Source organism: Lepisma saccharinum, chromosome 1, assembly GCF_977018435.1.
Source record: "Lepisma saccharinum chromosome 1, izLepSacc3.1, whole genome shotgun sequence".
In the NCBI taxonomy this organism is placed as follows: Eukaryota; Metazoa; Arthropoda; class Insecta; order Zygentoma; family Lepismatidae; genus Lepisma; species Lepisma saccharinum.
In genome coordinates this window covers 143282714-143297364 of record NC_139229.1, presented here as the reverse complement: position 1 = coordinate 143297364, position 14651 = coordinate 143282714, and the positions used below count along the sequence as shown (strand labels likewise).

Here is a 14651-nt window from a genome sequence, read left to right as displayed (position 1 = left end):
AACAGTAACAAAACCTGTTTATTGCAACAATTTGTACATAAAGATGAATGTAAAATTATATACATTGAACACAGATTTTTTATGTACAAGGTTTGCGAGGTGTACATAAACTCACCACTGGGAATAAAATAACGACAAACAACTTGGATAACAATTGGAAGTCACAGAAGAATTGTGACGTGTATTGTACCATGAGTACATTTATCTTTTAGTGAGGATATGTGTAAAATATAATATAACATACTACATGTTACTATGGCACCTCGGACATCCTGTTAAATGCACTAAAGGGAATTCAGGTGTTGTTGGACGACCTGAAATACTTCGTCTACTGCGCCCTCTGCGCTGATCTGGAACATAAAAAAAGCAATTTTAGAATGTTCGTATAGAGAAATTCGTTTAGGAAAAAATATTTTGCTTTGAATCCTCCAGGACTTTAAACTTGTAGAAAATGCAAAGATTTTTCTTTAAAAAGTGAAAGTAAGAAAAGAAAAAAAAAGAAGAAGCATGGGAAACGATAAATAGACCACCTTCCCGTCGTGTTTCCTGGAAACAGCATAGCCGACTCAGAGTCTCTTGCAACATGATAGCGAAGGGTCACCCGGCGCGCAAAGGGCCGTATTTTTAACTTACGCTGAACTGTCCCGAACTCCATCGGGGGCCAATCCCGGCTTGCTCATGGATATTCTTTCCGAGTGTCTATTCATCACTTCCATCATAATATTACTTACCTTCATCTTTGCTATTAGCCAAAAATGGCAGGAAAGCGAAGAAAAATAAAACAAATCAAGGAATCAACCTATGCAGATATTTAAAAATTAAAAAAAATAAGTCTTTGAACTTAATCCTACTTTGTGACCAATGTTTGTGTGTGTTTCTTTTGTGTAGGCATATACTTACGTGTATTCTTGTAAGAATGTTACTGAAACATGAACTGTGTTTGTAAGATTTTTGGGCAGTGTTTCCCTTTTAAGTGCAAAATGTAGTGAAATTCGAAAAGAAAAGAAGAAAAACGAAATAGACTACAACATAAAATTCAGGTTATTCCTGCGATTTTGTATGGACAAAAAATGTGATCGCACTCTCTAAAACACCACAGTTTGTGTAATACAACTCTTCGAGTATTTGTGGTATCTAATCTTGGTGTTGTTGGACAGCCAAAGATGGTGCTGATGAGTAGTGTTGCCCACGAGACGAGACTTTGGCCTGTCTCGTCTCGAAAATATTCGTTTGTCTTATGACACATGGTCAATCTCGTCTCGTCTCGAATTTTTAAAAGCCTGTCCCGTCTCGTCCCGTGGGCAACACTACTGATGAGTAATGCCAATTCCGAATGATCCCCAAAGGCGAGTGTTGTAGTACACTAAGCCTGGGTATTCGTAAGACCTCGTTTGGTGAAACTTTGCATCTGCATACAACACACAATTCCTTGCAACAATCTTCATCTTACTTAAACTATTGTTTTTTCTTAGCAATAGGATGAGCTCTTATTTAAAAGGGACGTAGGTTTCATTGCTTACCGTTTTGCATTTGGTGGCGTAGTTCTCTATGACGGGTTTGCTGTGGTCGTGGAAGGTCTGCAGCCGGTTCTTGATGGTCTCCTCGTTGTCGTCCACTCGTCCGGAGGTCTTGCCCCTGTCAAGAAGTCTCTGTCTCATCGTCTCGTCGCTCACCTCGAAGTACAGGATGAGCGTGCAGTCACAGATCTGCAAGACAGATTGTCCATCTAAGACTAGCGGCTTTCGTCTTTTTTAATGAGCTATTGTATACCTTCACAGTCGAATTGAGGCGACAATCGACAAATAAAGCAATTTTTGAAGTTATTCGTCACATGAAACGGGATTAAGCAAGAAAGTTTTTTCTATGCATTTACCAATTCGAGAACTTGTAAGCGGTGATGAATTCAGGGGGTGGCCGAAAATTTCAATAACCTGGCAGAGCATTCGGACAATAGCTAAGAGACTTGGCAACCATGTTCACTTTGACTATTTTAATTCACTTTAATTTAACATAGAACGTATTTTTTGTTTTTTCTGATTCAGTCCTCTTTGTAATTGAAAGTCAAAATAATGAACGAATTTAAATTGTCGTCCGTTTTGATAACTGCTAAATTAAGAAATATGATGGATCAGGATACCCTTCAAGCTTCTGTGAAGGTGTCAACTGCTGATGAGGACGAGGAACTCAGAATGTTTCATTCTTAAAAGTACTTAATTTAATTTGATTTCATATTAGAAGTAAGGGGCGATTTAAAAATATTACAATTGTTGCATTGGTATTACAATTTGATGCCTATGACATTTCCCCCGTGACGTTTGATGTCTCCTTTGGACAGTAGCGGCGATTGGGTTCCAAAACAGGGGGGCAAGGTGCCAAAACTGGGGGACATGGGGGAAGACAGTATATTTCCCTTTGTAGATTAGGTTTAGCACAGTGCGGTGGGCAAAAGTGGGGGGTCAACTGCATCCCCTCGCCCCCCTAATCGCCGGCACTGCCTCTGGATGAAAGTGGCTGGATTCAACTCTGCTTGTAAGCCAGGTCATTTTTAATATCTTATATCATTTTTCAACAACTATAGATTAATCATGGCGGCGATGGACTATGATGGGCCAACAAATGCAATGACACCCATAGAGTACTCAGATTTCGAACAAGGATTTGGTACATTATGCCAACTACTCCGCTACAAGCTCGTTGTATAAATATACAAATATTATTATACCCTCTGTTGTGAGAATGAACAATATTTAATGAATCTATTTCTGAAAATCTACACATCAAATCTCAATTTATTTTTCCACTTTTAGCTAAGTTGACCCAATACCTCGTCACTCATTATACATTTCGTACTTTTATGGAACTGTCTACAGTCCCATGAGCATCGTACAAGCACTATAATAAAGATAATATTCTATTGTTTGGAAACTTCTCTTGCAACCATAAAATATTTATATTTTAAATAAGACATCCGGAAAAGAGAGAAGGAAATACTGGAATAAAGAAGACGATGGGAAGGGAGGAAACTCATTATCTTACAAAATTACCTACACGCTAATCAGTTGTATCAGATAGGTATAATTTAAGGTTCACCCCAATGGTGTAGTGGTAAAGTCGCCATCAAGAGGTTCCGGGCGATACCCGGTGGAGGCACATTGCACAGTGGTTCGGGTCCCACTTTAAACTGTAAGTCCACTTCCGATTAGCCTATCTGTGCATAAAGTGGACCACAAAACTCAAACTCAGGTATACTTTAAGTACGGAACTTCCTATTGAACTGTTGAGCATATTGACAAAGGAAAATCTAAGAGACCATCTCTTTCATGGAGTTCCCATAGTAACACTGAAAACTAGGATAATACCTCTTGCTCAAATCGTACTCCTTGGTTAACTTCCCTGGGGTAACCGTCTATGAGAAATCCTTTAGATGTTGACAGCTTCGACAACATGGCCTCCTTCAGCAGGTCCAAAACTACATCCTGTGAAAAGAAGAATGAACTGTCAATTACATAGTCGCAACACACAAAGGCAACAGCATCCATCCATGTATAAAAATGAAACACAACTGATCTATCGGGCAAATCTATATTTCTTGGGTAGGTTGGGATAGTGGGGATACTTGGTTGTCTTAGCATAACCGCACTTTCTGTTTCTTTGTGACGTCACATATCGAAGGGCAGGGTGTTGTACTAAGTTTTGTGTGTGAAAAGTGAAATCCATGCATTAGGAAAATTAAGGAAAGAAAATAAGAGCACTTCACTGAAAACTGAAAATAAACAACCAAAAAAATACTGTTCCAAGAACATAATGTTTACAATTGTTGATCACTCACGAAACACAGAAATTTTGTTGCAGGCTAATAATAATACTTTCTCATTCGAAGATCAATATTACTAGATGTGCAGAACTATAGAATTTTATGCATAATTACTGTACTAATTATTGAATAAATATCTAAGTATTCAGTACAAATGAGTGTTGAAGTGTTGCTGGGCAGTGAGTTAAGTAATAAAATGAGAAACTAATAACAATTTAGTAAGAATTCAATACTCAAATAAATTAACGTGTGTCTTTTATGGGTACGTGCGTGTGCCTAACCAAACGTAAAGCACAAATAATATCTATTTTTGAGACGCAAGTGAAACATTCTACGTACCTGTATACTAGGTAGAAACAGTTTGTCCTTTAGTGAAGGCTGGCTCCGGCCAGAAATTTATTCGCTTAAAGGTTGAAAACACTGAATTAATACGATATTCTAATTTGCAAATGATCGTTAGAAATGTGTGTGCTCGCGCGCGCGTGCGTGCGTATAGCATAGACTTCTATTTTTGTATTTTTTCCTTTTACGTACCTTATTTTTTGTAAATATTCACCTTATGTAAGTGCTTATTGTTTATTGTCTTCTAAATTATTTTACAAAAGGCATTGTAGATGTAAACATAGTTAAGTGATTGATTGATTTATTTGGTGTTTTAAGTCCACTTTATGCACAGTAAGGCTAATTGGGACTGGACCTACAGTTTAAAGTGGGATCCGAACCACTTGTGCCTCCACCGGGTATCGAATCCGGGACACCTTGTTGATTGCAAGGTGACAACGCTACCACTGCGCCATCGTGGAGGCCAAACATAGTTAAGTGAATGAAAAGTCACAATAATATAATATTACAATTTTTGTTACAATTCAATATGCACAGTCACCGAAAATAAAAATGGGATACCTAGATCCTGAAATACACGCTTTTGTGTGTTGCCTAACTCTACGGCGGTGGTAGATGTTGCCATTGAAAATTTGCTATTAAAATCCTTTTATCGCCGTAGAGTTAGGCAACACACATAACGCCTTGCAGGGAAGATAGTATTTCAGGGTCTAGGTGTCTCATTTTTATTGTCGGTAACTGTACTTCAAAGTATTAGTTTCTTTTCTTAAACGCCATTGGGTCTCATGATACGAACGAGAAGTCTTTACAACGTCACCGCTTGTAAAATATTACATAGTGAATCAGAACAAGTATCCGCTTTCTACCATGAAATTTCTGGAAAATGCTTGTGCTCTAGCTAAAACATCCCACTTTTTGCTGGTAGCAAATGACCGCCGCCGTGAGATCAATTCTAGCTACGGATCTGTTGTATTGTGAACTTACCAGGGGAACTAGCTCTCCCTTCTCCATCATGGCGTTGAGCTGCTTCCCTCGCTCGGACCCCGACGCCACCTCGTCCCTGAGGAGATCGCCACTGGACAGATGCGTGAAGCCATACTTCTCCACGATCCTTGCGCACTGAGTGCCCTTGCCTGAGCCAGGCCCACCTGAAACATGAGGCGAAAGGGTCTTTCAGAAAGCATCAGGCCATTCCAGTGAAGGAAAGAACGAGCAGTTTAGTGTTAATCTTTACAAATCTTTCGTTTCACCTAAAATTGAATACCGTTCTCCCATCTGGTCTATGGCATGCCCCTCAAATTTAGATATACTAAGTTCCTTTCTAAATTTCTTCCTGGCCATTGTTCGTCTCCGAATTTCATCCACTAAACACATGCAAGAGCCCATTCTTCTGAAAATGTTGAACATCCAAACTCCTGCATGGATTCCTGCATAAAATAGTTAATGGTACCATCAGAAGTGACCACTTTCTTCAGGAAATTTAGTTTCGAGTGCCATCTCGCGCAACAAGAAGCACTCAACGTTTCGCTTCTCAGCCAGCGTCCCCTGTTCTACAGACTACCCAGCTAATACAATAATTTAGCAAGCCAAATAGACAATTTTGAAAATCAGACACGTTTCAAAAGGCTGTAAAAATGTGTAAGGCTCTTTATCGCATGTAAATTTTGTTTATGTTTGTTGCTTTATTGTTGTTCTTTCCTGCTGTTCTGTTATATATTCCAATGTAAAATGGCTACAGCTGTACTTGGAATCCTTTGTTAAACATGTAAATAAATAAGTGGCTGATTGCTTTCTTCATTGTTGGCAATTTCAGTGTTAAATGGCCACTTGAGCTGTTTCTGAAATTTTTCAATTTTCTCAATAAACAAATATCACTCCAAGCCAAGTGTATGACGTACGAACTCGCCTCTGAATATTTCGTGTTCGATTCTCATCGTCGCGATTCACCCGAAGAGTTAGTAAGATGACGTTAAATAAATTAAATACAAGTGTATAAAATACCGTTTCAACAATAATGTACGTATTTATGTTAAATTTAAAATCGATAGGTGGGAATGAAATTAAAACACCTGAACGTTATTTGCTTCGTGTATGTACGTGTGTAGGCTATAGTGTTTACAAGTGAGCACACACACACACACACATATATATATAGGAGGGGTGTAAGTTCGGAATACAGACAAACGAGGCTCTGGCGTCTGGACTCACAGCTAGTACGTATAATCCACCGTGGGGCTTTTGTTGCGTTCTGTCCATCTGTGTGTCTTTTCATTCATTTCATCTTACCACCATTCATCCTCATCTTCAGTGACGGATTAAGGTGGGTGCTATTGATGCTGCAGCATTAGGCCCATTCCTGAAATAGGTCCAGATGAAAACAGACGAGAATTTTAAGAAAGCTGAACAGTTTTCTTTTACTATATTAACCTGAAAATAAATCTTAGAATGAAATTTGGAGCCCCAATTTCGAACGCCTAGACACAGCGTTACTTATTATACAGTTACTATTATTCTTTGCGCTGTGACGTAACTATAACGTCGTTGTGTTTATTGTTCACCGAAGATTTCAAGTTAATGCTATCAATTTTACGTTAAAAATTCAGCATCAGGCCCAATTTCGTCTTAATCCGCCCCTGCTCATCTTTGCAATTAGCTAAAAGTGGCAGAAAGAGAAGCAAAGTAAAACATATCAATATGTAGGCAATTTGTTTCTGGTGTCTTACATTGCTGGATACGGGTATGAACAGGAAATGAAAAAAAATGCACTTTTCGTGTGTGGATAAATGTACCTGATTATTATTATTTACAAATAATTGATTTTTTTAAAAAAATTAATGTAAACGCTGTGTAACACAAACTTTTTTTAACCCAATATTCAAATTAACAAATGTTCAATCTTTATAAATGGAAATCAGAAAACAATTCGTCACTTCTCTTTACCGAGTTTAACATAAGAAAAATCATAGCCCGCTACGATAAAATACAGTGTAACCAGCAGCTTCAGTACTTACCGAGGACCCAAATGACGGGTAGTTTGGCTTCCTTCAGAGGGGTTAGGTCATATGACTTCCTGCCTTCGAGGCTTACCTGCAAGAAGGAAACAAGTTAGATGGCTTTGTTCGGGTGTAGGTAAGGTATCTGGCGAAGTCTCGTCTCGTCTCGGTCTCGACGGGAAAGTCTCATTCTCTTCACTAGCTTCAAAATCATAGTTAGATTCTTTTTTCTTTTTTTAAGAAGTACTTATTGAAAGAAACGTAAGTTTTTGCACAAGACATATCAAGTGTTTATGAATAATTAGACAATCACACCCATTTGATATGTCTGAGTAAGTCTCATAGGAAAGTATAATTGTGATTTAGACGAAATTTTCATCTAATTTACGGACAGTAAGTCTATGTTTCGTCGCGATTTTACATTCATCTCTTTAGTTTTCGTTTTGATTTTTGAAACTGTGATCTCGGTCTTGTTTCTGGGTCCCTCCCTACCTTTCTCTCCGATGAACCTTCCCAAGGACTTCTATTCAGTGTTTTTCAGATACTTATTCCTTGGAAACGTTTATCGTGGATAAACATGGATGAAATAACTTCCAGATATGACCACCACACCCTTTCCAACCCCCTCTGAAAGGGAAAGACCCCAAGCAGCCAACAGTGGCTCCTGGTACTAAGGTTCCAGGCAGGAGCAATTGGAAATCAATGGCTTGTATTTGTATTTCTAGACTTGTGGATATTGATTATTCCTGACATAACATGTTCATATTAGGTTGATTGATTGATTTGGTTTATTTTACTTCGCTTTCCTGCCATATTTTGCTAGTGGCGAAGATGAGGATGAGTGATGAAAATAATGAAGGGACACTCACAAAGAACACCCATACCCAGCCAGGGATTCGAACTCCCTAACGTCGTAGCGCGCTGTGCAAACCACTCCGCCACGGAAGCCGGCTTGCTCATATTAGGCAATGACTGTTTTTCATGTTTTTCGTGGGAACCTTAGGTAAGAAATAAATGCTGGGTACTTGGGAAGATAAGAAAATGTACAAAGAAGCAACAGCACATAGGCCTATACCCATCTCTCTTCACGGTTATATCACAGACGTCTGTGGTCATATTCCACTTTGTGAAATATCTATGCAGTTGTTCCAAACGAAACATCCTGAGCGGATTCTAGAGAGATCAAAATAAAACTCCTACTTGTCAAGGAAGAGTTATCCGGATATATTACTGTCAGATTTCAAAGGGGAGAAGCTACCTTGAAGGTACTGACATCGACTGACCTATATATTGAGGAAATTGCATTTCGTCGGAAATAACGAATGCGGCTTGACAAAGGACGGGAAATTATCGTCAAGTCTGAAACAGGCATTTAACATATTTAATTATTCCATTCAGTTTGTTTCCCAACAGGAAATGTCTGCCAATGCGTACGCAGACATGCAGCGGTAGTTGTGCCACCCAAAAATGTGTTCTTTATTTGCTGAGCGTGTTGGCGTTGCTGTGCACGACTGATTTTCCTACCATTCCTTGGCCTATTTTATGAGTAGCATCAGTGCAAGTCTGATGTCAAATAAAAGGTTCCTCCCACTAACAGCTTTTCGTCCTTCTGCGCATGTTCCTCTGACATTGCAAACTAAACTTTTCCAAAAAAATGTTTTTCAGCCCATTGCGCATGCGCGTGTTAAGCCTCCATGCAAATGGTAGCGTACGAAACAGTATCAAGCTAGCTAGCGCAGGGATCTGGCGTAAAATAATAAAATCGAAAATACCAGGTTTGCGTCCATAACTCTTGGAGAGGAAGGAAGGAAGAGAAATAAGAAATTCAGCAATCAAAACTTTTTAAATAAGGCGCAAATTAATTGGCACATCGATAATATTGCTAACAATTAGACAGATGCGATTTTTTATAAATTATCCACCATTTTGTTGTTATTTTTCATGCTTACTTTTCAATCATCTGATGATTCTCTTGTAGTTTTTATTAGTCAAATAGATCCTAATTATGAATCATTATAATAATTCTCTTAATATGTTAGTCCACTGTTATTTTGCACATATAATTTCAAATGTGTAGGTTCTTTAGCTAAACCAAACAAGTCAGTGTCGTGGTCACGCACATCAATTAAGGACCTGATTTAATTTTTCACTTTTCTTAATATCTTACTGACGACCTAGCGCGATAAAAAAAGGTCAGAGATTTAATGCTGAATTCCACATTATAGAACAGCGCATGTGAATATAAGAACAGGCTTTGTAGCATGTGTCATACGAGAGTGGATGCATGGGGTCAGTTGTGAGGGAATCGTCGGAAGTAGATGGGGAAGAGTCTTGCCAAGCGTTAAAAAAGGCTGTCTTGGGAAGAGGGCCAAGTTGCTAAACTGAATCCGACCGAGACACGGGTTTAAAAACTTCTTGCCAGCGATCGTTAGCGAAGATAAAAGATTGTGTGGAAATATGAAAAAAGATCAATCTCTATTAGCGCTTCCCTGTATGTATATGAAAGAACTATTCTCTACCTCTCAAAACACAATGAAACGCACATGTCTCTGGATAGCTGCTTGGAATAATCCAAATAAAAGGTTGGATAAATCGAATTACATGTGATTTTTTTTTTACATTGGCTTCAATAGAAATTTCAATGGGAATAGTTCCAATTACCTTATACTTCGAATTATCCAAGTTCCAATTAAAAATAGTATTGCCAAAATATTTTGGGCGCACGAAGTGTTAATTCAGATTATCAGAAAATCCGTCCAACATAGTAAAAATATCTCTGCGCTTAGGAAAATGTATCTACGATTGGCAACACTGCTGTACTCCAAAGGCCTTACCTTCTTCTTGCCACAGCAACCACCCATTTGTCTTCAAACCATCCTACGCAAACAAACGAGTCATTATCATGCGCCGACACGTCACAGTAACACATTGACAGTAATGAGCATGCAACTTCTCAGGCTTTGAACGGCTCTCCTGCAACACTTCAAGCGAGAGGAACTAGAAAGGAAAGAGGTTAGGTAAAACATGAGGTTTGTTTGGTTTTGCAAAGCAAAACTACTACAAGAAGCAAAGCATTTCGTCCACAATGATACATGCACACAATGCTACAGTACTACTGCAATATAAATCAAGTTCTATCAAGGTTACTACGAATATTTTCTCTAGTAAGGCCATGTACGAATCTGCAGCTTGATCCGTTCCGTTAAGCTGTTGAAAGTGTAATATGTTCTGACCACGAATCGCTTTAGAGCTTTTCTCGGCAGATAACTTCCAAATTGTTTGAATATCAATAATTTAGTACACATTATTTAACCCCATAGTCATAGACGTCCTCAGGATTTTTGCAGGAGGGGGGGCAAGCAAGGTAATTTTTTTCCAGGGGGGACAAAGGAGGCATATTTTTCCCCACAATAGTGATGCCCCCTCAAAAAACACCACTTCAGACTGAAATTATCATATTCCTTCAACACTCTTTTAACAATTAACATAAAATTCCTGTGGCTGAAATGAAATTATGTGTGAAATATATACTTTTTAGGTGGACATTTCCAAGGCGGTAGGGGTCCCGGGTTCAAATCCCGGCCTGGGCGTGGATGTTTGTGAGTGTCCATTCATCAATTTCATCATGTCATCACTCATCTCCATCTTCGCAAATTAGCCAAAAGTGGCACAAAAAGCGAAGTAAAATAAAGCAAGTCAAAATAATAAAAAAAATTCCAGGGCGTCCATGTCCATAGTAGTTGAGTATTACATTGATTTAGAAGAAAAGGAAGAACTCACACTTCACTTTTTCAATTTGAGTTCGTATCGCATTTTAAACTGTAGGTGCAGTCCTGAGTAGCCTATGTGTGAATCAAGTGGACTTAGAAACGCAGAAAAAACTCAATTTATCTGCTTCGTGTTATGTAGGTATATGTGTAGTTCAGTTCGTACGTCCGAACGGAACAAGAATGAACATAATGACGCAATGAGTTTTTATTTCAGTCAAGAAATGAAGTAACCACAGGAAATGTTGTCTAAAACACAAGTATTAGTCTCTACCGCTATTTTTTTACCGGCAACCCATTTTTCTTTTACATAGACACTACCTTCGCTGTCAGCACTGAAAAATTACAATAATTAGTGTAATAATGCATATTTTGAGGGGTGATTGGATATTTTTGTCTCTTTCACAAGTGGGTTCACTCACAAATAAATCAGGGTCTTTCCGATGGCGCAGTGGTAGCGTCGCCGCCTTGTAATCAAAGGGTCCCGGGTTCGATTCCCGGTGTGGCACATAGTACTTCGGATCCCACTTTAAACTGTAGGTCCAGTCCAGATTAGCCTTACTGTGCATAAAGTGGACTTAAAACACCAAATCAACAACAACAAATAAATCACTTTCGCTCGCTATTCTCCACAGTTAACTCCGACTTCTGACAAGGCCACCGAAAGATAAACTTCTCAGGCAGTCGCATGTAGAACAATACTAAATTCAGTTTCTCTTTCCTAGCACATAGAACAGATTTCGATAGTCACGGCTCCATTTTGGACACGGTGGAGCCTTAGCAACCGTTAAATTAATGCCGTTGAAAATTTACCATTAAAACCCGTTCATCCCGTAGTGTTAGGCAACACACATTACGCCATGCAGAGAAGCGAATATTTCAGGATATAGGTGTCTCATTTTTATTGCCTGTGACAGTACATGGAGAAATAACTTGGAACACATAGAGAAGGTAAGTAAACATATTATTCTCACGTTATAATTTTCAACTACTCACTTTTCCTAATTTTGTTGTGTACTATAATGAAGCTCTATAGCTTTGAAATATGCGTGAAAACGGCATTTGGTAAGGATTTTAAAATTTTAGACCAATTTTGGCATTTTAAGTAGAATTTGGACCGATAGGCAATAAAAGCTCGGAAAACAGACGGGTCGAAACTATGTCGAAATTACTCTCTCGTTGTCACTATTAATTCAAGGATGATACGGAAACGGCCATAAAGAATCGAAACGAGAAAGATATTAGACCCTATAAGATTTTGACATCGAGATGAGACCGAGACTTTGGTAAAAGCAAATATATATTTTACTATGCAACTTTTACAGACGTGCAAAGCTGATATCTACCTGACCTTTTACAATAAGTATTCTGTTTATTATAATTACAAAGTCAATCCCATTTGTGAGTCTGTGCAGGATGGTTGAAAATATTGGGGATAAAGTCTGTTCTTCTAAGGTTCATAGCATCCAAACGAGGTGTCAAACAGCTAAGAAAGGGTATATAGAAAAGTTGCTTGTGTTAATGACTTCTACACGCTGTGGAGTTTGAGTTTGTTTGAGTTCACACATATAGACTGATCGGGACCGGACCTACAGTTTAAAGTAGAATCCAAACCACTAGGTACCGAACGCGGAACCGCTTGAGTACAAGGTGACGGCGGAGACCGTACACGCTGTAGGTGCGGTGACATGAGGTGTATATCGTTTATGCTCGGGAGACGAGACCGAGAAACGACTTTCGACACCGAGACGGGGAAGTATAAATCGAAACGAAGTCTAGATTTAAAACTCGAGACTAGACCGAGAGTGGCAAGACTGTTCTCGGTACCATCCAAATATAACCCAGGATCAATTACGATGATACGTTCTTCATTTATAAGGTGATATCTTTGTTATGTCACGGAAACTTATGTACAAAATTATTTTTTCAGTTGAGAAAATTTAGCTAAACATTTCTCTAAAATACTCTTTGCTTTCTCGATCCATAAAATACGCGTAAAAGTCTGCCGACAGGAGGGGCTTTTGTGTAGGACAAAGAGCGCCCGCAAGGGGTGACCAGAGGAGCACTTTCCCCTCCCCCTGATATCTGGAAAAGTTTATGCAATTAGAAAGTTACAAAATAACGATAAAGCGTTATTACCAGAGACATTAGAATAATGTTGGCTGGCGTAACTAGGGAGTGCCGGATGAAAAATGTCTCTTTGGGTCGGGATTGGGAAGGGAAATTTCATAATCCCAAGGATTTTCCGGACTGAAAATTCGAGAATTTCCCGACGCACTGAGAATCTACAATTCCACACTTTATTTTCCGCCTCAAGTGATTGTTTTTGCACTCTGGAATAAAACCTGCTAATTTCAAGAAATTTCAGGCACTCACAGTGCAGAAAATACCAAGGATTGACCACTTTTAGATGCGATCCTTTGGAATTTCTCTACTTTTCGGGATCCCGAAAAGCCTATTTGGTATCTGTGCATCGTGAAAAAGTACAAAAAGACAAAGCACTATTCACAAACAATTTATAGATGTTTTAGGAACGAAGCAAGGCGAATCCAGTTTCTATGTAAATAGTGGATAGAAATCTGAACTTGTCAACAACGCCAAAGTATTTTGAATTTCTGTTTTATTATTTGTATAATAATAATAAACGGTAAAATAAGTTTGAGTGAAGGGCAAAATGTGAAATCTTGAGAAAAATTCTGCTTCGGCCCTTGTGTAGGACCCTCACATGCCAAGGTAAGAGAAAATATTGCAAGGTCAATGCGTGTAAAGCATGAAGGGTGTGTTAACGTGCATAGATTAAGCAATACCGCTCTGTAGAAGGCTGGCAAACTTAGCTACTTACCATGGCTGCTTATGTCCTATTCACGTCCACGGTGCCTATCCACGCAAGAGAGTCGCCGGCTTTCTTGGCGAACCTTTTTACAGAGACTCGCTCTCGTGCACGGCGCACCTTCACGTCGCTCGGGCGCTTAAATAAAATAAGTGTTACATGCCCACTCCGTCGGTTATATTTACCCCAGCGCCTCGCTTCTCTTTGGGCTTTTTCAAGGCCTAGGTCGCCCGCGTGTTACTGCCTACCCTGCTTGCGAAACGAAGCTATTTGGTACGCCCGTTAGCATTACAAGCATTCGGAGAAGTAATTAGGGAAATCCAAAGTGGCTAAGCTCCGCGACAGGTTACGTTTGCAGCAGATTTTATGTATTAGTCCACTCGAGAATGGCACTCAGCATCTCCCGTGCCAGTCTTGCCTCAACTACCAAGCTGTTCATATCCCATACTGTGGGAAAAATCGTAACATTACAGCTCAACTACATTCTGTGTGCACGTTTTGTTCTATATAATTTTGTTCAAACTAGACCTGTCGCGGGACTTAGGCATGGATTGATTGATTTGGTTTATTTTTACTTCGCTTTTCTTACACTTTTGGCTAATGGCTAAGGTGAGGATGAGTGATGATATGATGAAAATGATGACGGGACAATCACCCATGCTCAGACAGGGATTCGAACCCGGGACCCCTGAACTAGACGATGGAGAAAAGACAAGTATGGTGCGAATGAAACTTTTTCAGGCTCCGGAAAGCAACCCTCCTCATTGGTGTGCCAAGTGGGTATGTGGAGAGGCATAACCAACTTTTCGGTACAGCATTCATTAAAAAAAAGAAGAAGAAGAAGAAAGAACACCTAATGCAGGATTAGGGAGCATAATATAAGGTTTGACTACTAAAAGAAGATA

The 14651-nt window shown here is 39.2% G+C and overlaps 1 protein-coding gene across 4 annotated transcripts in view; it reads right to left on the bottom strand.

The window, feature by feature from the left end:
• Window positions 1–14651, bottom strand: part of Ak1 (Adenylate kinase 1) — a 28475-nt gene continuing 13824 nt past the window's right edge. For 2 of the 4 annotated variants that reach the window (XM_083139709.1, XM_083139702.1), the window contains exons 2-6: window positions 7168–7243; window positions 5141–5304; window positions 3360–3476; window positions 1521–1706; window positions 1–350 (exon numbers count right to left, since the gene is read on the bottom strand). In XM_083139709.1, the coding sequence (XP_082995835.1) occupies window positions 285–350; window positions 1521–1706; window positions 3360–3476; window positions 5141–5304; window positions 7168–7243 (609 nt within the window). In that variant the 3' untranslated portion in view covers window positions 1–284. Of the gene's footprint in view, window positions 351–1520; window positions 1707–3359; window positions 3477–5140; window positions 5305–7167; window positions 7244–9983; window positions 10147–13758; window positions 13894–14651 lie in introns of those variants that run through there. The other 2 variants (XM_083139717.1, XM_083139723.1) reach the window with 2 other exon arrangements.